General features: G+C 41.0%; 4 protein-coding genes across 5 annotated transcripts in view; 1 reads left to right on the top strand and 3 right to left on the bottom strand.

Annotated features, from left to right (window-relative positions):
* The window catches only part of LOC104963667 (calcium/calmodulin-dependent protein kinase kinase 1-like), a 366,751-nt gene that overhangs the window by 132,346 nt on the left and 212,052 nt on the right, over window positions 1–22,353 (bottom strand). The window lies entirely within an intron of this gene.
* vash1 (vasohibin 1) lies at window positions 1,077–6,476 on the bottom strand. Its single transcript, XM_010792252.1, has 7 exons — window positions 5,537–6,476; window positions 5,073–5,161; window positions 4,700–4,756; window positions 4,254–4,328; window positions 3,713–4,094; window positions 2,566–2,675; window positions 1,077–2,403 (listed from the first exon to the last, which is right to left on the bottom strand). The coding sequence occupies exons 1-7, from the start codon at window positions 5,825–5,827 to the stop codon at window positions 2,331–2,333; spliced, it is 1,077 nt and encodes a 358-aa protein (XP_010790554.1). The 5' UTR covers window positions 5,828–6,476; the 3' UTR covers window positions 1,077–2,330.
* Window positions 7,058–9,197, bottom strand: fcf1 (FCF1 rRNA-processing protein). The gene is made up of 8 exons (XM_010792253.1): window positions 9,078–9,197; window positions 8,400–8,464; window positions 8,206–8,277; window positions 7,968–8,116; window positions 7,775–7,847; window positions 7,607–7,694; window positions 7,391–7,485; window positions 7,058–7,292 (listed from the first exon to the last, which is right to left on the bottom strand). The coding sequence occupies exons 1-8, from the start codon at window positions 9,162–9,164 to the stop codon at window positions 7,244–7,246; spliced, it is 678 nt and encodes a 225-aa protein (XP_010790555.1). The 5' UTR covers window positions 9,165–9,197; the 3' UTR covers window positions 7,058–7,243.
* arel1 (apoptosis resistant E3 ubiquitin protein ligase 1) lies at window positions 9,167–21,745 on the top strand. 2 transcript variants are annotated; one of them, XM_010792254.1, is made up of 22 exons: window positions 9,167–9,225; window positions 10,102–10,329; window positions 10,787–10,955; window positions 12,370–12,590; window positions 12,998–13,069; window positions 13,370–13,596; window positions 14,419–14,656; window positions 14,744–14,913; window positions 15,084–15,264; window positions 15,363–15,604; window positions 15,726–15,803; window positions 15,891–16,032; window positions 16,131–16,252; window positions 16,340–16,415; window positions 16,552–16,661; window positions 17,994–18,173; window positions 18,499–18,624; window positions 19,032–19,161; window positions 19,275–19,333; window positions 19,426–19,515; window positions 19,589–19,764; window positions 20,895–21,745. In XM_010792254.1, exons 2-22 carry the CDS (start codon window positions 10,182–10,184, stop codon window positions 20,995–20,997), a joined length of 3,060 nt encoding a protein of 1,019 aa, XP_010790556.1. In that variant the 5' UTR covers window positions 9,167–9,225; window positions 10,102–10,181; the 3' UTR covers window positions 20,998–21,745. The 2 variants fall into 2 exon arrangements, with proteins under 2 accessions (XP_010790556.1, XP_010790557.1); XM_010792255.1 differs by having other exon boundaries at window positions 9,177–9,225; window positions 10,085–10,329.

Below are 22,353 nucleotides of genomic sequence, written 5' to 3'. Positions count from 1 at the left end.
ATCACTCACTTGCTCCTCACTCATTCTTGACAGTGTGCTATATAAATATGTTTCCCCTTCAAAGCAATAGCTCATTAGTTGAAAACTTTAATATATAGAGGAATCCGATAGGGTGTGCCTCTCTTTTCCCTTTGTCATCATGCACGTAAGCGAAGTAGGTCAGTAGTAGTTTATTCTCTCATAGGTCATTATATATTCTGTTTCTTTATCTGACAAACACTGCTGGACAAAATGTCTGGCATCTGGAAGGGAGGAGAGGGATTTGTTTATCTTCATCATGACTATCTTCTCATAATTCACTGAGGAAACTGCCACAACATTAACTTGTTTTAAAGAGCTCACTGCACCACTCTCACACATGACAGTATTTGATCTCAGATGCAGCTCTTCCAGAGTTACATTACTGGCCAATGCATGGAAGTGGTTCCTTGCTGACTAGCGTTCATCAAATGCAGCTTCCATTAAGACTTCCTAGCTGATTGCTGTGAGGTGGACTTACATTCATCAACCTGGGACCATTAAACAGCAGGATCCCTGAACATGAGCACACATGCCAGCATACTACACCTTTTCTTAAACTATTTGACAAATATTAGCAAACAAGGGCAGTTGTCTACAACATTTGTTTTCTCGCGATAATCTGAAATCTTATTGGTTAAATTGTCCCACTTAGTCTAATTTAAGTGTGTAAATCCAGTGTCCTGCTGCTGCACACAGAGGCTTATGCTTCCCTTTAATGGAGTTGTTGGCATTACGTTTCCTTTGTGTAAACCTAACAGGAAGTGTTTAGAGATCTCCAGAGTCTGCTTGCGTCATCATTTACTTTGCTGCCAAAAACTGCCCTTCAACTGAGGACACCCTGTGCTCAGTTTGAACTATTGGTCGACAGAAAACTGGCTCCATTCCCTGCCCGACAACAAGCCTGTCCGACAACTAATTACAGAATACTTAGGGACTAATCACTGAATTCGTGGATGAAAACTGCTTAAAAAGGACTGGCTTATTAAAAACATAACAATGAGTTTATCCCAAAAAACACCTTTTTTAATAATAAAAAATAGATTCAGAAAACAAAGATGGGTTGCCTCTTTATTGTGATCCGGTAAATCTACAGTCTTTTGGTACGAAACAATTGTGTAATAGAGCACTGAAATGAAAATAGACAACACCTACTGTAAACGGAAAGTTTTTGGCTGTGGCAACATATTCAAAACAGTGTGTAGTAAATAGTGTTCTACTGCTGATCACCAACACTGAAGGAAGTATAAAATGACAATTTCCAATGATAATATAAATACAAAATGCAGATAAAAGTGCTGTAAACAAACGTCTTTACACTTCATCTGAAAAGGAAATCGCACCACTTAAGGCTAGTGAAATATCGGATAAAGTTGCTACAAATAAAGTTAGAAACAATGTAGATATAAAGCAGATATACAGTACATATAAACCAAACTTATTCTTACTCAACATCTACATTAAATGCAGATAAGGTCCATCAGCTTGATAATCATGGTTGTTGTGAAATGTCTTATATTCAGGAGCCAGAAAAAATCCTGCTTCTCATCACTACAGATGACTTCATAATCTTGAATATACCATTGTATATTGTGTATTCAATCCCATATTCAAATTCAATAAGGTGATTAGCATGCTAAACATGCTAGCATCTGGATATTTTGGAAGAACAGAGATTACACTGCTTTTCTGATTAGTTAGACAATGAGAATAATGGGGTGGATATAAAAAAAGGAATTTCCTTCTCTTTGAGTTTCCATACAAGGCACAAGGGTAGTGGTTTGCAAACTAGTCACTACACAAGAAATGGCAGCCCAGCAGAGCCTTAGTGGATTTAAAATTACATTACATGTACTTGCACACTTACAGTACGACGATACAGAATGCAGACGAGCCTTAAGAGCTTTTGTTGAACATAACACAGAACCTTATGACATGTCCAGTAGCACATTAACACTGAGTGGTGGTCCTGCCCAACGTCGAGGGAAGGGTCATATTTCACATTGTGTTGAGTTTGCAAAAATCTGCAGTTATTTAAAAATGTTTACAAAGTACTGCACTTTTGTCCCCTTTTTAATTTGGGAGCATGGCCAGAACCAAGCACAGTACCTGCTCCAGGAAAAACCTTGACCATAATAGACGTAGAAAAACTGAAAGAGGCATTTGTTTTGAGAAGAAAAGTTGCTGGTGACCTATTCAACATTTGTGTCTCCGTGAATAGGCCAATGAGTATAAAAAATGAAGAGGGAATCTGCGGCTCTGAAACACGTGTGTGGGACCTTGTATCCTTACAAGCAAGCTAAAATTCTTCTTCAGACTCGAATCTGGTATCCATTTATTTCTGCGGACGATTTTGGCTCCAGAACCTTCTTATCTCCAGAGGGACTGCAACAAAACAGACACAGAGAAATCAGACAAGGAAACTGTGACTAATTCATGAACCACTTCTTCTTTTCTGTAGATCACAAGACATCTATAGTCCAAATGTGTCCCAGTGACAAAAAGCATGTCACATTTAATATTGGCTGAGCACATGGTGAATCATACCGTCTCTCAATGCGGCTGATCCTGCGTACGGGGCTTCCCTGTCCTCTGAGGGGTGACCCCATGCTGTTCCTCCTGTCTTTGGTGGGAGAGGGTGGTGCTGGCTTCCCTATCTGCAAAAACAATGAGAACACCGTTATCAGAATCAGTTAAAAACACAACATGAAGAGTCACTTATTCTTATGTCCTCGCTTTCCAGGGCGAGGCTCAGTATGAGTGGCGGAAAAATCTGTCTTTATTAGTAAGGTGATTGTGGAGAGCACTCAATGTAAATGATCAGCAATTGATGGATTGTGCCGGCCATGCATGAAGCACAGCAAGGCAGAGTGAAGCCATCACATTTAGTTTTATTACGCGCAGAGCTCAGCATCAAGGCTGTTTTCATTATGTTGGCATGAGAGGTGATGATAGAGCATCATTTGAGGGAAATCACTCAAACAGCCGGGTCAACTCGGTGTCACTGTGCATGAAGAGGCAGCGCGTCAAAAGAAATCTAATGAGCGGCCGTCTGCTGAGGACAAAGTAAATCTATCATCATTTTCTGAGCTCCATCAGCTTGTCCTGGTGTCAGCAGTGAGATGAGACTTCTGCACTACCATTCATAATGCTTATCAACAGAGCATCTTTTCTGAATACCGTACTGTACCCAGAGGTGGGAAGTAGTGGAGTACAAATACTTTGTTACTGTACTTAAGTACATTTTTCTGGTACCAGTACTTCACGACTTTTTACTTTTACTTCTTACATTTTTAACTCAAATACCTGTACTTTCTACTTCTTACATTTTCATTGCATGCCTATTGATTTTAACACAATCGGTGTATCCATCATTTCCTGGTCTTCTCTAAAGAAGAGGGACCAATGAAAACGTTGTCATTTTGCATCAGCAAAAAAAACGTTCAGCATCAAAACATTCATTAGCTAACAATGACATTATTGTTTTATTAATATAAAGGGAGGTCAGTTACTCTTTAAAACGGTTGGTAGGTATGGGTACTTTTTACTTAAGTGCATTTCGAAGTCCATACTTCTTTACTTTTAGTTTTAGTTTAGTCAGTACTTCTACTTTTACCAGAGTATTTTTAAACTCGAGTATCTGTGCTTCTACTTGAGTAAAGGATGTGAGTACTTTTGCCATCTCTGACTGTACCTTCAGCCTCATGTCCCGAGTGTGTCGCTCCAGCTCTTTCCGTAGCTCCTCCTTGGTCAGCTTGTCTAAGTCTAGTATGGAATGTTTCCATTCTATCTGCTCCACGCTGTGAGCGTCATGGGACACGTACTGGCCGATCCTGACCTTGCGCAGGGTGTGCCAGTAGCCCCTGTAGGCTCCTTCGAACTCTTGCACTAGGTCCATCAGTGTGCGGAACTCCAGGGGCTTGAACATGAGGTCTTCCCTCCGGCTCGTGCCCAACGCGCCGAAGCGTCCTCCGCAGTGAACTCCCAGCACGATGTGGTGGAAGTGGTTTCCTGAGAAGTGAGACTGAAAGCTGAGGGGGAAGCGCTCCACACCGGGCATGTTGTTGGTGAGGTAACTGTACGAAGAAGGGTCAAGGAAACGGATAATTGGAAAGACAATTTACAGTAAGTCTGCCAAAAAACACACCATTAACATAAACATGTATGATGGGGGCACATTACAATGAAACATACAATAATAAAATTTGCAACATGCCCTGATTCTCTAAAGATACATCCCCAGGATCACCGCCTCCAGGCATTTGATTGGCAGAGCCTCCCGCGTCATCTCTTTAGCAATGTCCATCAACCTGTGCAGGACAATGGAACAGGAGAGAAACACCGTTAATTCTCATCTCTGATATAAGACACTACTGAGTGCAATAGAAATGCACACACAGTTATTGAACAAACACATTTTCCACGAGCCATGGAAATATGATTTAGATCACGAAATCTAATAAAGCAAGGTCAGGGAAATTGTGTTCCAGGCCTTCTGCTGCTTGACGTTTCAACTCACAAAGCCCTGAGGAGATACAGCTGATCCACAGGCATCAGACATTAGCAGCACTGGCCAAAACCATAAGAAATCAGCTAATATTGTTGCAGACATCCTATGACTGCTGCCATGAGTCCATTACTAGTGATTAGTCTTTGGTGAAAGAAAAAAAAAGGTGCTTACGCAGTAAGAGGCCGGCTCTTCTTAATTTCAAAAAACTGTGTTCCTGTGTGATTGTACCTGTAGGACACAGTTAAGGTCATACTGTATAACAACAGAGCAATCAGCAGCATGCATCAGGGAGAAGAGACAACCAGTTATAGTGCTTTGTGATATTCATAGGTTGCTGTTTAATTATGGATGAATTACGTCTGACTGAAATAAAGCTTAATATATAGTAGAGTTTCCACAATGCTTGCCTACTTCCAAATGTAAAGGGTAGTAAAAATAGAGGGTTAGATAGGATTTGAAAAAGTCAAGATAGATCAAAATATGTTTTAACTACAAATGAAATGCTGTGGAAACATTCAAATACACCAAGGTAGTCAAAGGATACTGCAATTCCCTGATGTATTTCTGTATGGCTTCCAAGCGCTGTGGGATAGTGGTGGTAGGTTGAAATGTAGGCACACTCGGTATTGGAATCTGTAGGACAGAGAGCATCCCAACAACTTGATGAACATTGAACAATCAAAGTAGTCTTGTGTGCTTTTCCCTATTCAGCCTGCCGATTGCAAGAGCTTCTTAATTGCTCTAAGCACGAGAAATGAATGAAAAGTACCATTCTTCTGTGTCTAAAACATCCATAGCATGCAATGGTACCATGCAGAGTGAACTGGACAAAACATGCATTGTATTTTACTGCTGTGATAAAAAAATACATTAGTTAAGTTTATCTATCAGTCATGTGGGACAGCGTAGTAACACTGTAGCTCAACATTTCCTCAGATCACATGGGTGTTAATTGTTTCTCCACCATGTGTAAGTTTCACATGTGGAATTCAACAGCTGCAACCTTACCTTGGGCAGGTCAGTGGCCCCCCGGGTCTCCTTCCCCAGTGCTTCACCGTTGGGGTGTATTCGAGCCACATGGCGCCACATCCTCTCCCAAGTCTCCTCATCCACCGGGAGGCCTCCTCTGTTCACATAGAAAGGCACCCCTCCATCCCTTAACTCCTCTTCGGCTTCATCCTCCTGCTCCTCATCCCTCTGCTCCACGGAGCCCGCGGTGGCCCTCAGCATCCTTCCTCCTCCTCTTCCTCCTCCTCCAGCAGCAGGAACCCAACTGAGTTCAGGCACAGAAGCCTCCATACTGGACCCTTCACTGGTTAATCTGCTTTTTGCAGGTTTAAGTAGGTTCCAACAACAGATGGCCAACTCATGACATCAAGCAGCATGTGCCAAAAAATATATAAAAAGAATAATTCAATGCAATGTCGAGAAGGTTTAATAAAAATGCAGCCCTTTAGTTGAAGACCTAAATAATGATTTCAAAGTATAAACAAATTAATCTTCTTGCAATAAAAAAATGACTCTTTGGGAAAATCTAGAACCCTAGGCCATTTAATAATCATATGTCCATGTTAATAAATAAACTATGACACTTAGGTAATTAAGCCTTTAGACGTGTTTTAATTACAATCGGGTGAAAGTTCAATAAGCCAAAACATATCCGGCCAATGTACCGCTATCACAGTCTTTAGGAGGATTGATCCGCAGACAACAAAGTATTAGAAACGAATAATTCCCTGCACCGTTAGAGGTCATTCATATCACAAATATCCAGAAAAATCAGTGCCGTTTTGCAATCCCATCATCTCGACACTCCTCACGCGTCCTCTTCATCGCTTCTTCACCAAACCATTTCCTTCAGTCAGCCGGTTCATTGTTCATACAGATGCTCCTGGGTTCAGCGGCTGGGAGTGGGATTCACGTCCAACGAGCAGCTCAGACACTCCCAGATCTCCGTCTACCGCGCATGCGCAAGACAGCGGATCTCAACCGTGACAAATGCTGCATTCAAGTGCTCCTCCGATCAAGAAGTTAGATCTGCGAGTCATTTATTCTACTGCTTGGTGATAATAAAAAAACACAATCTGGGTGTTTTCATTTTATTAATCTTGACACTATTGTTATGTGGTGGAAGGATGAAGGAAAGTAAATAAAAAAACGTTTTAAGATAAAATATAAAAGATTTTTAAAATGAGATATCATTCAATCAGCCACACCCTGGATATGTTGGCTGATTTATTTTGTGATTTGTTATTAGTTGTAGTAGTGAAACATTTATATTGCCCTTTTCCCGGTTTGCTTGTATACATCTTTAACATTGTTGAAGGAAAAATAAAATAAAAACAATAAAACACATTTACACCATAATATTTTTTAAATAATAAAGACCTTAAAACATAAAAAAAAGAATGTGTGAAACTATATAAGGAATTGATCAAGGTTATCTTTCCCATAGTAAATTAGCATCTTTGCTAATAAAGCAACATTTCCTCAACACATTAGGGGTATTGTAAAAGACTGGAAACCAAAGACATTTATTATTCATTTATTTTCTTAACAAAATGTTTCATATGAACAACCAAATGTAAAGTAACTTGCAGTTTAGGTCAAACCCACCCCACACCAAACCAAACAAACTACAAAATATACATGAAAGGAAAATCATTTAAAAACAGAAAAGTGGTCTATTTACAGGTCCATCCCAGCTGTAGAAGATTAAGACCTTGGAGCACCGTAGTCATCAGGCATCCGTTCAATATTGAACCTGTATGAAAAGAACATGTCCATAAATCTATTTCACATTTTATGCAAAAAAACAGATGTATAAAAAGCAGACGTATATTTCAGTCAAAATGATGCTACCTGTGGTTTGAGATGTACATGATGGGCACCCCAGGGATCTTCCTGACTCTTCTCTTAAGATCTCTGTCCACAGTGGCCAGGATGTAACACTTGTGCTGTGGAAATGCATTAATGTTATTTACCTGTGCCAAAAACTTCAGAAAAATGAAATGCGAAAAATTACCTATAATTATTCACTATAATGATATGACACATTTTAAAATGAAAACATATTACCTGTGTTACCCTTTGGACCAAACAGTCATCGGCATATGTTCCCTTGTGTGTGCACGGCAGGCGCTCAAACCTCGGATCTTTGGCTATCCTGCAAAGCAAAACATTAACAAATGAATAAACAAAATAAGTTCAAGCCGTCCATGCAGTTTTATATTTAGCAGCTTGTACCTGAGTGCGACTCTGTACTTCATTCCAAGCTTTTCAATCTCAGCCATCACACAGTCTGTGATACATGGGATACCTGGATTGGATAAAATTGCAGAGGGGAAAAGAATGATTAGGAACGTTTTTGAATCATTGTACTGTATATAACAATTTGTTGGAGGAACGAGTCCATTATGCACTTGGCAATAGTACTTACATTTTGCATACAGGCAATCCATCATAGACTGAACAATGTCCAGTTTGGCTTTGATGGAAAAATTGATGAAATTGGTGTCGACTATAACGTGGTATGGTGGACCAAGCTGCGTGTTGTACTGGAAGAACAGGCAGGATGGGTACTTTGTCCTGCACAAAAAGTTAAAAATAAATCAAGTTAAGGAGCCACCCACCAAAAGTTCTTCATATAGTAATTAAATATGTTATAGCCAACTCACACTTCTCTCTCCTTGAGCGCAGAGGGGTCCTTCTTCTTTTTCTCTTTTGGTTTAGCCCGGTCCTTATCTTTTCTGAAAAAACAACAAGTTATGTTAAATAGGTATGCAAACTTGGCTGTATTAATAACATTGTGATGGATGATCAATACGTTTGTTAACTGTGGCTAGAAGACAGATAAATTATTAAAACTCACATTCTATTATCCTTCAGATTGATCATTCGTTTCATGACAGCAAACTTCTTCGTTTTCTGCTTCCCCTAGGTTAGACAAGTACAAACACAGAAATGGATTAAAACCAAGATATTACAACCAACAGTATGAAGCTTTTACAGCAGCAATTGACTTGTTGTGTAAGTGGAGGGTTTGAGTCAACCTCATAACACAGGCACTTTGTTGCTTGAACAGCATATTAACAATGTCTCTCAGCGTAACATTTACTTGTATAAACACTTAACTACACTGTACTGTCATTACTGAAGCAGTTTTTAGACAGCACTTTGACTTGTATAACGAGAGCTAAAGAAGTAATAAAACAAACACTGCATGTGTTAGCTAAACCTTGAACAATTAACTCAGACGTATCATGGTTTTAGGAGAATTAACGAACACTTACATGTATTTAATGTTGTGGCCAAGATCTTTACATTGATCAAAGTAAATGATATATTTAAAACGCTTATTTATTTCTGCAGCTGGCGTACGGGTTAGCCTACTTTACGTTAGATAGGCTAGGCTAGCTAAACTAGCTCAGGAGCTTGCCTGCTATAAAAGCTTCGACGCCAATGTAGTAATAACACATAACATACTTTGATAGATAAGTATTATGAGTACAGTCTTGATGTTACTGTATAATATATAAATATGACATACCATGGTTAAAATGTTAGCCCACAGATCTGAGTGAAATCTTCTCCCCTTCCCCTCGTGTGTTGTCGATGCGTTTACTATAGACGTCATCAGGAATCGACACGTTTTCTGCGCATTTTCCGGTTGCTAGGCTAATGCCCATCAGACGAAGGTAAAGACTGTCTTTATTTACATAAAATGAAAGTTTTCATTAGCGGTTTTTGTTTGTGTTAGAGTAGTATTGCATGCAATGTCTTATGAACGTGTTGTGGTGTGCATTTTATAACCTCCATGGTTTGGCGAGCAGCTTCTGAAATGACGCTGACATTGTTGGCTAACTTGGCTAGTTAGCATTTCGCTGTCGTTTTCTAGTCAACTACTGTAGCAGCTTATTGGCACAGTGCTAACAGTTGTTAGCATTAGCCTCCAGCTTTACCTTGCGCTGCAGGTGACAATAGACCAGGGACAATTGATTACATTGCAGTTAGCCTGTGCGTGTTCCGCTCCCGGTGTTTTTTTTCCTTTTTTAAACAACGTTTAAGAAACTGTACGGTACATCTGACCGCTTCGATATGTTATTTATTACGCTTTGTGGTTGTTTATACCAGTGGCAGTGGATGACATTTGGAAACGTTATGACACCTGAGCTATCACTACCAGGCAGCTCATCGTTACCATCACCAACATCTGGCTGTTGTTGTTGTTGGTTGGGACTGAGACTGTTGTCAGACTGTCACTGTCAATGTTTCTTTGACGTTGACAGTTGGTCCGGGCTATACGAGGCTGGGGAGAGTTTATGACCATTCTTTTGCCAAGTTGTTCATGCATATTTCAGTGCTGGTGATTACATGGTATTCTCCCATCAGCCAACACCAAGGTGTCACTTAAATATTCATGCTTTCTTGGCTGAGCATGTTTATTGTAAACCACCTCAGGCATCCTGTCTGTTTGACCAATGTTCCTCTTTAAAATCCAATTGTTAAAAACCCTTTGTAAATGTATTTCAGTCGAACTGGTTTGAGCCTAAGCAGTTTCTCTCCAACTGTAGGAAACGTGTCAAGTCCCCTGGTGAGTAGCAGTTTTCCCTTGAGCACGGAGGGGTCTGAGTGAAGGCTGAAAGATGGTCTGATGGACCGCCGCTTCTTCCTGACCTTCCTCCTCTGCTCGGTGTCGTGGATCTTCTTCTGGGAAGTGCGCTGGAAGAAAGGAAAAGAGAGTCAAATTGAGGAATGGCTCCAAGGACATAGCCTCTCTCAGTACAGGCACTTATTTGAAGGTCAGTTGCTTACAGTTATATCTCCATTTGAGATATATTTAGATGGCCATTACAGTTTAGGCCTTTATTTGATGGTCTGACGTTGAATGTAACCCGCACGTGGTTACTTCTGCAAGACAGATTATGATACTTGAAACTTTGGTTGGAACAGTTTCTCTAACCATTAGCTTTTAGAGCTTTGCAGGAATACCATGAATAAGTGTCATGTCTAACTGGATCCAAACTATGTTTAACGCAAGGAGATATTGTTGCTTATTGCTTTGACCCTGGTCATTTTTGTTTTAAACATTCAGGCTTACGAGATGCATGTATGCACGGACAATCAGCTCAGGCTTTGATACACTTTATTATAGACTTTAAGAGAGAGTATTTAAGCCTGTGCTGGGGCATTACTGATGCTGATTTGTTGGCTGGTATGTGATTGAGTATTTCTATGTGCTGTTCATGTGTCATCCAGATGTACATTCACTGGAGGAACTGAGTCTGAGTGTACTAAGTCGTCTGGAAGAGGTGGTGAAGGAACAGCAGCGCTGGAGGGAAATTGAGGAGGCCCACATCCAGCTGCTCCGAGACTTTGCCTTCCAGGAGTGGCTTTGCTCCCAGAAATTGGAGCACTATTACCATACGTAAGCAATGAAAGGTCTTAACCTTTTACATTTACACTAATCTAGCCAACAATCGTGAGAAGCTTTCTTTTTTCAGTAACAATCACTTATTGGCATGTCATGCGTATAGATTTTTCCAGGCATATTTTAGGCTTGAATTGGTTCTGTGGTTATGATCAGGTTTTATGCCGGTTATCACAGGCCATATCTATTTCTGTCCACTTGAGGGCAGCCTCTCCATTCATGGCTGGCTGAGCTTTGCTGACGCTGAGCTGTGGAGGCTGCAGTGTTTCAGAGGGTCACTGCAGTAAAAAGTACTCTTCACCGGCTGTTTGTGTAAGACCTGCAGCAGTGCAGGTGATGTGTATGTTGGATCATCTCTATTGATGCAGTCAGAACAGGCTATGCTAAGTAGTCATTGTGTTTTTCAAAATAAACAAAATAAACTTTCTGTTTAAGGAAAGTCAATGTTTCAAAGGTCAACTGTGTCTCTCAACTACTCATTCATTTCAGAAGAAAACTGTTTGGTATTTCTAAAGGGACACTGTGTCACATTTTTCAATGTCATGACTGTCACACCATTGCTGCCTCTATTTGAACCTTTCTTGGTAATGTCATTCTGGCAGAGCTTCAGTTCAGTGACTGTGTTGTAACAGAAGGTGACCCTAGCACTTTACAAATATATATATCCCCTTGTAAATGGGGAAGTAGTGGATTGACTTAAGCCACGACTTGTCAGATACATTGTGTTATTAGGAGTGAGAGGATAAAAAAGATCGAAGTATTTACTTTAAGAAAAAATAATGAGAAGATTGTTTTTTATAATTATAATTAAACAATTGCAATCACAAGGTAGATGATCAACCATGCTTCACACACTGAACTGGACCAAACAGCATGCTAGAAAATACACATTTAGCATTTTTCTGTACAAAGTTACAATTTTGTTGCGTCTGGATTGAAAATGTGTTTTCAAAAGAGAAAAAGGGTTTTAGTGTGTTTTTAGTCACTAAAGTTTGACTTTGCACATTACACCTTGGTGTTATCAGGCATTGACACAAGGTTGTACTTTTAGTAGATTTACAATGGGAGGATTATGTTTCAGTTTGACTGGTTTCATTGTCCTCTGCTGTTCTTATTATCCACACCTTCTCGTGTAATAAAGCTTTACGACGGTAGTATTTTGCTAAGGCAGGATACACTGTGCTGCGCTGCCTCACCTGTTAGGTGATAAGATCCAGGTTGTAATCTATAGTTTGTTTTGTGTGTGGGACAAGCTGTTGTGTGCAGTAAGCACAGCAGACTTGGTCAACGGGGAGTCAGCAGTCAGAGTAGGATATATCTCTAAAGGGTGTACTTTTTAAGAGGCTAATCATCGCTACGACTCCTTTCAATCATCTCCTTTATTCACTTTCATTTCTGCTTCCCACCGCAGACTGAAGACCTTGCGTTGTATGAACCTAGATGATCTGTCTCAGTTCGACAATCAGCTGCAGCTCTCTTTAGCTGCCTGGGGATACTACTACGAGGACTACATCAAGCTGTCTACTGGCATCAAGATCCTCCAGAACTCCAGGGGGAGTCGTGACCAGGACTACGAGATCCGGCTGGTACACAGCCTGTCTGTGAGGCGTCTGAATGAGAAGTGGACAATTGGTGAGACACAGGTCATTTGCTGCCTTAGACAGGTTTTTAGTTTGAATTGCTTTCCAAAGCTGCAGGGTATTAGGAAGCCTTTAGATGTAAGACGTAAACATAAAGTGGATTGTACTGTTGATAAGTGTTGTTTCTACAAGAGTCATAGCTGTTGAATGTGGCTCAAGTGTTGCAATAGAGAAGTTCAGTTTTGCCTTATCTCTGTATACAGAGTAACATTTGTTTGTTCTTGTCATTTGCTGTTCATTTATTTGACAGGACACCGTTTAAAATGCAGTGGTGCTGTTGTTTAGCCTTGGCTTATGTCATCATTCAACTATCAATCAAACCTTTGAACCTGTTGGTTTATAACATATAGTGTGTATTGTTTTCATTTGAATTATTCATTTTTACAATTGTCTTTTCAGAGGGAGCTCTCATATTTGGCTGTACTGTGGCGCTCTGCTTCTTGATAAGGGACCTGATGTTTTACGTGATTGGTGAGTTCACTGTATGCTGTTTGGGCGGTTATACTGGACCTGGAAATGCTGCTACATGACTCATTTAGCTCTTTCTTCAAGCACTTTGAACCACTTTGAGTTACCCGTTTGACAAATTGCTTTATAGTTTGTTTATATAAAGCCTTTGTAAAGGATTTGTTGTCAAGTTTTGATCCCATAAACCTTTGTCAAACTTTAGCCTTTTCCCTGTTTTATTGGTGACCAAATAATTACCTTGCATTTATTGCGCCCCCTTGTTCCAACAACTTTTCTCTTGTGCTTCTTCCCTTCTTGCGACAGGTGGAATTACTGTTTCCATCATAGCGTTTGTCTTCACCATTAAGTTCCTCTGTGAACTTGCAGCGAGGGTTGTCAGCTTCCTGCAGAATGAGGATCCAGGGCGACGCGGCGACCGCAGCATCTACGACTATGTCCGGGGCAACTACCTGGACCCCCGTTCCTGCAAGGTGTCTTGGGATTGGAAGGAACCGCAGGAAGTGGGCCAGACTATGAGCTTTAGAGTCCAGGTGATGATTTATTCCTAACAGTCTTTTAAAGGTTTCCTATCATGCTATTTTTAAGCATTTATTATGGGTCTCAGATATATGAACAAATATAAAGAACATGTCTATGATGTGTTTTCCTCAAAATACCAAACAGATCACCCATTCCAGCCTGCGAGAAGTTTGCCCCTCTATTTCAGCCCTGTTACTAAAGTGCTGATTCTGGGTCCTTAGCTTTAAAAAAGAAAAGAAAAAGGGGGATGGGAGCTAATGCCTGCTCAAAATTCTACCGAGAGATTCTCAGCTAAATGCTGCCGTCATTAAATGCCATCATGTTCAAAACCACATCAAGGAATATTTCTGAAACAGTATGGAGCTCAAATGCTTTTTCTCTTGCGGGTTTACTAAAATGTGAGTTCCTTTCTTTATTTCCTGCTTTTTTACACATACTCTGTCCAGTACAGGTTAGCTCTGAGTGTTCGCGATGCTTGCTAATGTAAAAAAGACCATGTTACGTCCAAAACACGTCAGGCATTGCTTTCTGATAGCGAAGTCTCTGATTGTGCCGTGGGCGTAAAGCCAGCTCACATTTCCGATATTACGTCATATCGGATGCAAATCTGGATCAGCTCCGCTGTACTCCCTGTACGAAGGAAAAGAGAGAGGGTTTTGTTTTCTGACACTTTGTGCGTTCCCTGACACACCGGGGACACACATTTATGTACAAAAGACATCAAAAAGTCACTTTTTGATGTCTTTTGTACGACCTTTAATGTCTAGTCTCGTTGACTTTAGCAGTGTCAGAGAATATTTGGTCTGCAGTTATTCATCTTTTTGTCTTCTCAGCTTTTCTATAAGAATGGCCAGCCTTTTCCCGCCCACCGGCCTGTAGGGCTGAGGGTCAACATCACCCACATCGAATTGGCTCTGGACATCCCTGTGACGCAGGAAGTTCTGCAGGAACCAGAGTCCAACGTAGTCAAAGTTGCCTTCACTGTGCGCAAAGCCGGGCGCTACGAGGTTGCTGTCAAGCTGGGTGGCCTCAACGTGGCCTACAGCCCTTATTACAAGATTTTTCAACCAGGTATTTCTGCTAAACCGTATTCTTCTGTGTTTGGTTATTGATTTGACTAGTATTTATTGTTTATTTCTATTCTTTTGTTCAAATCAGGAACAGTTGTCCCATCAAAAACCAAGATAGCCTACCATTTCTCCACCCTGGTGCTAACTAATGGCCAGCAGCACACTTTGCAAATTGAGCCGAGGGACGAGTATGGAAACCCCACCAGTAACTCTGCATCTCTCACTGATGAAACCAACTACAGCGTCCACGTGCACTCTGTAAGGGAACACACCCCCTTCCTACTTGATTTACTCATTGATTTGGACTGTAAAAATGAAAGCCAGAATTGTTCAGCCTTCTGTTCCCAATTGCACAGTCCACTAACTTTACAGCGCAGCAGAACAAGTCTCTGAGCTGGGATTCATTTGAGTTTCCTTGTTTCTTGTAGCTGGGCACGGGGGATGACGACAGTCTGGAGGAGTACTACAGTAAGTCAGTGACCCTCAACAAGCAGCAGTGCCAGGTTCTGCTGAAACTCACCCTAAGGAAGACGGGCTGCTTCAGGGCCCGCATCTCCTACACAGACCAGCCGCTCAGCAACGGGGAGTTTGATATTATTGTTCTCAGTGGTGAGCAACCTTTACATGCTTAAGGAATTATACACTACTATAGTAAAAACACAGTGCTTTCCAATGCATGATACTCATACTCTCTTTGCTTATTACAGAGAATGAGAAGGCCTGTGTGGAGAAGAATGTGTCCACTCCAGGCATTAGCATCTACTTTGAAGCGTACCTTTACAGCAATGGGAACTACAGTTCCTCATGGCAGTTTCCCGCCTCCTCTCTGCTGGCCCCCCAGAGGAGGCCCTCCATGGGAGAAGAGGAGGATGAGCATGACTCTCCTGTGGAGGGACAACCTGAGAAGGTCAAGAAACCAAAAAAGGTCTACTGCTACATATCGCCAAAGGTAAGCGTGTCATGTATTGGTTGTTTTTCCTCTTAACCTTTTGGTTGTGTGACTGATGTCTTGTATATGAGAGGATAGAACTCAACATGTGTTAATGAACAATGACTTCTTTGTCAAACAGCAATTATCCGTGAAAGAGTTCTACCTGAAAATTATTCCATGGCGCCTTTTCACCTTCCGAGTATGTCCAGGAACGAAGGTAAGCAGCAGTGAGTCGTAAAACCCTGGGACACTTTGGTTTGATTTAATTTACCACGCTAACCATAATATTCTGTTCTTGCTTCAGTTTACCTATTTTGGTCCTGACCCCGTTCACAAGTATCTAACTCTTGTGGTGGATGATGGGATACAGCCTCCTGTGGAGCTCAGCTGCAAAGACAGGAACATCATGGCTGCCACCTTCATTCGCTTCCTGCACAAGAACATCGGTTTGTTTCAGTCTAATGTGATGCATTCGCGTTGAGAAGTACTTAGTAAATACCCTCTTTTAGAGACTGTAGCTATAATCTGATGGTGTTGTCCACAGGTGGATCTGAAACGTTCCAAGACAAGGTGAACTTCTTTCAACGTGAACTCAGGCAAATCCACGCAAAGAGACCTCGCACCAAGACCTGCCTCAAAATCACTCGGCACACTATTCTAGACTCGGTGAGTGCTGCTCGTCAATATACAAATGGGCTTGTTAGCATGTGATTGTTTAGATTCTTATTTGTCTTTTCTCTTGCTGTTGCTCAGTCCCTGAAGGCTACCAGGAACTTCTCTGTGTCCGACTGGAGTAAGAACTTTGAGGTCGCGTTCCAGGATGAGGAAGGTAAACATTTAGCTGCAAGCACTTCAAACCAAAAAGATCTTAAAATAACACAGGAAATGGCATCAAAATGAGAGTTACAGACATAGTAACTTTGTTAGATGAACACACTGCTAAAACCTTTGACACTTCTCTGCAGCTCTGGACTGGGGAGGCCCTCGCAGGGAGTGGTTTGAGCTGGTGTGTAAGACCCTCTTTGACACCTCCAACCAGCTGTTCACTCGCTTCAGTGACAACAACCAGGGCCTGGTAAGTTAGTCTTATTACCCCCGTCCCCTTTCAAAACACCTCACTGAGGCTTAGGTTACATCTACACTAAGTACTGCTTAAGAAATAATATCTGTCTATACTAATATACCTAAAAGCATCCATAGGAAGGAGATTGTCTACTATTCTATTATTTAAATATTTAGTTTTAGCTCCATAGTTACCAAACACTCACTCACACAAACACACACTCAAAGAGAAAGGAATTGTGTTCGTTTTTCCGCACTCAGTTACAACCAGGTTACTATAGCAACATTTTACGATATTTTGTTCAAGAAATGTGTCCAATACACGTCGCAGAACAAAACAAGCATAGATAGCAAAAAGGAAGTCATCGGATTTATATTTATTTCCCTCTTGAAAGCTGCTAACCATGCCTTTTAAGCATGTTCTCTGCTAAGCGATGCTAGCATAGAGAACAACAACTGAAATGTGTTATGTTTAACTGAAACCTGAATCTGGAAAAGTGTCTCGTGATGTGTCAATTAGGGAAGGGAATCTAATCAAGAAATATATCCTTTTTTTAAATGTATTCCATGAATGGGTATTATCTCATTTAAAGTGGACCTATCATGCTATATTTGAATAATAATAGGACCATACCTATATAAGGCCTATTATTATTCAAATATATTATTTTCAAAATACCAAAAACAGATCAGCATTTTACCATTCCTCATTTCGTCCAATTTAACACTGTCTTTTCATGGGGCTGATTCTGTGCAGAACACACCAATCTCAGGCCTGTCATATGTATACAGCGTCTCCAGCGCTTTCGAACGGCAATGTTACGCAGCCGGCTGTCTCCTCCTGATGGTGGAGTTGGCCAAAATACAATAGCCGTAGCGACACTTCCTGTGATGCAGAGAGAAGTGTTCAAAACTGGATCAGTCCTGTATCAATCCGTTGCCAGCCCCTTTTTTAAGAGATTTGGGTATTGGAGGAAAATAGAAGATGGTTGTGTTTTCTGACACTTGGTGAGTTCCCTGGAACACCGGGGACACATATTCATGTATAAAAGACATACAAAAGTGCATTCTGCATGATAGGTCACCTTTAAGTATTTGTTGGTGTCATGTTGAAATCTTGAATGTAATGTAATCATACCCCTACTCATCCTGTAAAAAGAACCTTATATAGAAAAAAAACATCAACTTGACGTCATCTTTTTAAATTGTCTCTGTTTTAGCATTGTGGATTCTTGGCGTAAGCAAAGCGAAGATGATGAGATGAAATGTGTGGACGTAGCCTTGCTGTCCTCTAAAAGCGCAATAAGTTCAAAAGACAGAAACCCAGATTCCTGTTATTCTCCAGGTGCACCCTAACGCTGAGCGGCAGGCCCACCAGCGTCTGAAGATGTATGAGTTTGCTGGTCGTGTCGTGGGGAAGTGCCTGTATGAGTCCGCTCTGGGGGGGGCCTACAAACAGCTGGTCCGGGCTCGCTTTACCCGCTCCTTCCTGGCCCAGATCATCGGCCTCAGGATGAACTACAAGGTAAGGAACTCAGTGCATTTCAAGGGAAAAGCCTTTCCTCGGAAGTTGGAAGGTCATGTTTTCATTGTTTACTTCTCGATGTCAGCCGGTCTGTCTCATCACTCCTACATTCCCACAAAGCCAAGAAACCTAAATGATTTGTTGGCTTGTGTTTTATTTCTGAGAGCAAGCCAATGTGTTTTGCTGTTTATCCAACTTCTTAAGATCTGTAAGTGGAGAAGTAAAGCCCAATCATGTTTTTATCCTTCCACGAGGAAGATGAAAAACCATGTTTATTTCAAAACGTCATTACCCTGTGTTTTCCTTTTTTATTTTCCAAACGCAGTACTTCGAGACGGATGACCAGGAGTTCTACAAAGCCAAGGTCTGCTTCATCCTAAACAATGACGTGAGCGACATGGACTTGGTGTTTGCCGAGGAGAAGTACAGCAAGTCGGGACAGCTGGAGAAGGTGAGGCAACACGTTGGAAGGGAACTCCCCCCTTTTATCCCTGATGTCATTTCACAGGACAGAGGAGCACGAAAACAAACAAAAGAAACCATATTGCTCGTCTGGCAAGCGTTTGTCTTGTTGAGGCTGAGCGCTGAGTTTACATAAAGATGGATGAGTGGATTTTAAACTTTTGTAGCATAGTTACACACAATAGCCGGCTGTGGGACTCCCCCTACTATACTAACAATGAAAAATGTGTGACAGCCTCTCACAAGTGTTGACTGTATACATAGATTTACTGTAACAAAGGTTTTCCCACCCTCTATCGTTTACTGCCTACACATTGACAGATTTTTAAACTGTTTAATATCTTAGGCTCTTTTACGTATTATGACATTTATATCCTGCTGGTTGCTCTCTTACAGGTGGTGGAGCTGATATCCGGGGGATCTCAGATCGATGTGACCAATGAAAACAAGGTGCATTATCTAAACCTGCTGGCCCAGTACAGACTCGCCAGCCAGGTGAGAGAGGAGGTGGAACACTTCCTGAAAGGTGAGGAAACAAGCACGGCTGCAGTTGTCCTTCTTTCTTTTTTAGCCCACACCTGTCATTTCAGATCTCTGGTAATGTGCACGTAGTTAGTTTTATTTCCTGATCTGTTGCAGGTCTGAATGAACTGGTTCCAGAAAATCTGCTAGCCATATTTGATGAGAATGAGTTGGAGGTATGTATGATGTTTATAATAACGAATCAAGTTTTTAAAGAAACTGATACTGCAGGGTAATTCTAATTTCTTTTTTCTTTTAATCTCTTCAGCTTTTGATGTGTGGCACCGGAGACATAAACGTGCTGGACTTCAAGGCCCACGCTGTGATTGTCGGAGGGTCGTGGCACTTCAGAGAGAAAGTATGTCGTTTGGAAATCTCTTTTATCCATTTTCACAGCAGCAGGCCACTGATTTTTCTTTTTCTTGCCACAGGTGATGAAGTGGTTCTGGGCCGTGGTGTCCAGCTTCACCCAGGAGGAGTTGGCCCGTCTGCTGCAGTTCACCACCGGCTCCTCTCAGCTCCCCCCCGGGGGATTCAACACCCTCTGCCCCTCTTTCCAGATCATCGCTGCCCCCACACACAGCACCTTGCCCACTGCACACACATGGTGAGTACGAATTACATGAAGGTCTGAGCCCTTGATGCTTTAGTGATGTCAGTCTGTCAATCGATTGCTTGCTTTAATAGTTTGGTCTCAACATTAATTTGAACAAACTTTCAAAACAATATATATCTGACATTCATGGTCCTCAGAGGATGAATCCTACGCTTCATTCAGCCAAACCAACAGGTCAATGTTTTCTGTTTTTCTACTTTTAATAACCTAAAATGTACTAGATGGATTGGCAAGAAAAATTACTCAGACATTTGTATTTCCCAGAAGATTTATTATAAAGACTTTTGGGAACCCCTGAGTTTCTCCAGTGCCATCCTCAAGTCAAAATGTGACCTTTATTGCAGCTCTCTAGCCCGCTTTTGTTTCTCCACTGTCGTAGTCTATTAAAGGCATCATATCTAAATACTCTTTAAAAATGTATTTTCTTTTTCAATTCTTTGGTTATTATCCAACAGTGTAAAAACGTGTCAGCAGTTCTTTGCGTTAAGTGCTAATTAGCACTCATTAATACTTATACGGTTTAATATGAATGTGATAATTATATCTGATTAACATTGTCTAGTTTACATTGTCATTATGGACATGTAAGCAAGCTGACGTTAGCATTTGGCTCAAAGAATCATTGTTCACACTTTTCTATTCATAAAAAAGGCTAATACATTTTCAAAAGAACTGGGCACTGTTTCCTCAAACATCACTCAAAAACACGCAACTAGTGATTTTGTCCAGGTCTAATTTTAGCAGGCGGATTAGGACACATTCTCTCGTGAGTATCTGAATCAGCTCCATGTTGGATAGACTGACAAATAAACGATATTTTCTGTGCTTATGTTAATGACGAAAGATGACTCCCAGGGCTCATTGATGGGATTTTAATAGTTCTTTAATAACAATAGCACGGAGGAACAAGCTTCATCAGGCTAAGGAATATTTAAAATAAAGTCATGTTCGCTTTGTCTTTTCGTTGGAATTGTTAATCATGAAAAAATACAATATCAACACATCTTTAATGTTTAGAGCTCATTACACGTGAGAATGAGCGTGACTTATAAATGGTTTGTAAATGCTTCATCCGGAACTAAACATTCGCTGATTCCCTGTGGTCCAATTTTTCTGTCCAGTTTTAACCAGCTGTGCCTCCCGACGTACGACTCTTATGAGGAACTGCACAAGTTGTTGAAGCTGGCCATCAGTGAGGGCAGCGAGGGCTTCGGCATGCTCTGACTCTCCATCCAGAGGACACCACCGTGCACACTTCAGTGCAACGGTTTCCTGCTTTCATTTGCATTAACAGTGGGCATCTTGGCAGAGCATCACCCTCTCCCTATCAGTACTCTCTCAGGAGGAGAGGGCATTACGGGAAGTCCCAGAAGGCTTTCCCGAAACTGGAACTCAGTCATTTGAACTCAAGTACTACTTTTATGTATATAAAATATCTCGCTTTTGTAAAAAAAGGAAACCAGGACCTGCTGGAAAAGGTCAGGTTTTGGCTAAAGTTTGCTTAGTTTTATATGTTTGAAAGACAAATAATTCTAGTGCAAAGGCCTTGAGTATTACATCATAAATGCTTCTTTTGCATTTTTCAAACTGAGGAACACTTAAGTGCAACAGCGGGCTACATGTGATGCGGGTGCCGCGCGCACCTACAGCACTTTGGCCTTAATCGATCAGGGACTGATGTGTGTTTGTAAATATATAATATCACTCTTTTATTCCAATACTTGTACATAGTAGTGTGTATACATAGGTTTTCATCTCGTTACCTCTTTGGTTTAAAGTTCAAGGAGAAGGGAATCACTTTATTGGTGCACGTTTGATGGGTTGAGAGTTTATTTCATTTCTTTTTTCATCTGAGAAAGAATGGGTTTTAAAAGAAGCCAAGTAATTTCTATTGTTTATACATGTTTTTAACTTATTGTGTCTTTAAAATAATATTCGGGTTGACCCATTGTTTAAAATATGTTTGCCTGGAGTGGTAAATGTTGGTCTTATGTTTTATAACCTGCCTTATTCATGCTCTTTGCCTCTGATTGTATCCAGAGAGGTGCGTAGGTGAGAGAAGCATAGTGGACAATAGTAAGTGAAAAGTATATCATGGCATTTCTACTACTACATGCAGCGGTCACTGTGTACGTTGGGGAGAGCCCATATATAACAAACACTTTGTTATATATGTATACTTTTACTTTTTCCTTCACAGCCTTTTTATGGATTTACCTCAGAATCTTCTATGCCACCTGTTCATTCTCTGACTCAGCTGTATATGTGCACACTTGTGGTAAACAGTACATATACAGTTTGTTCATAGCTGCCTCCTTCCCGTCCTGTACCTTTAAGGCATATTATCCCTCATCCTCAGTAAACTGAAGCGTTATATCAGAGGAGAATACGCCCTGTCCTTTGCTATTGTACAATTATTTATTTTGAATACGACGATTGTCAAAAATCCTGAGCCAACAGTTTTCTCCTTTCTTCCTCTTCATATTGTGTAGCAAGTTCTAGACTTTACACGTTCAATAGCCATTTGTACTAGTGTGTGCTGCCACTCAGTGTTTGTAGATCATTTAGGAAAATTCATGT

This window comes from Notothenia coriiceps, unplaced genomic scaffold (genome assembly GCF_000735185.1).
Source record: "Notothenia coriiceps isolate Sejong01 unplaced genomic scaffold, NC01 NC01_scaffold00036396, whole genome shotgun sequence".
Lineage (NCBI taxonomy): Eukaryota > Metazoa > Chordata > Actinopteri > Perciformes > Nototheniidae > Notothenia > Notothenia coriiceps.
Note: the sequence above shows the minus strand (reverse complement) of the source record. Positions and strands in the feature narration are given on the sequence as shown.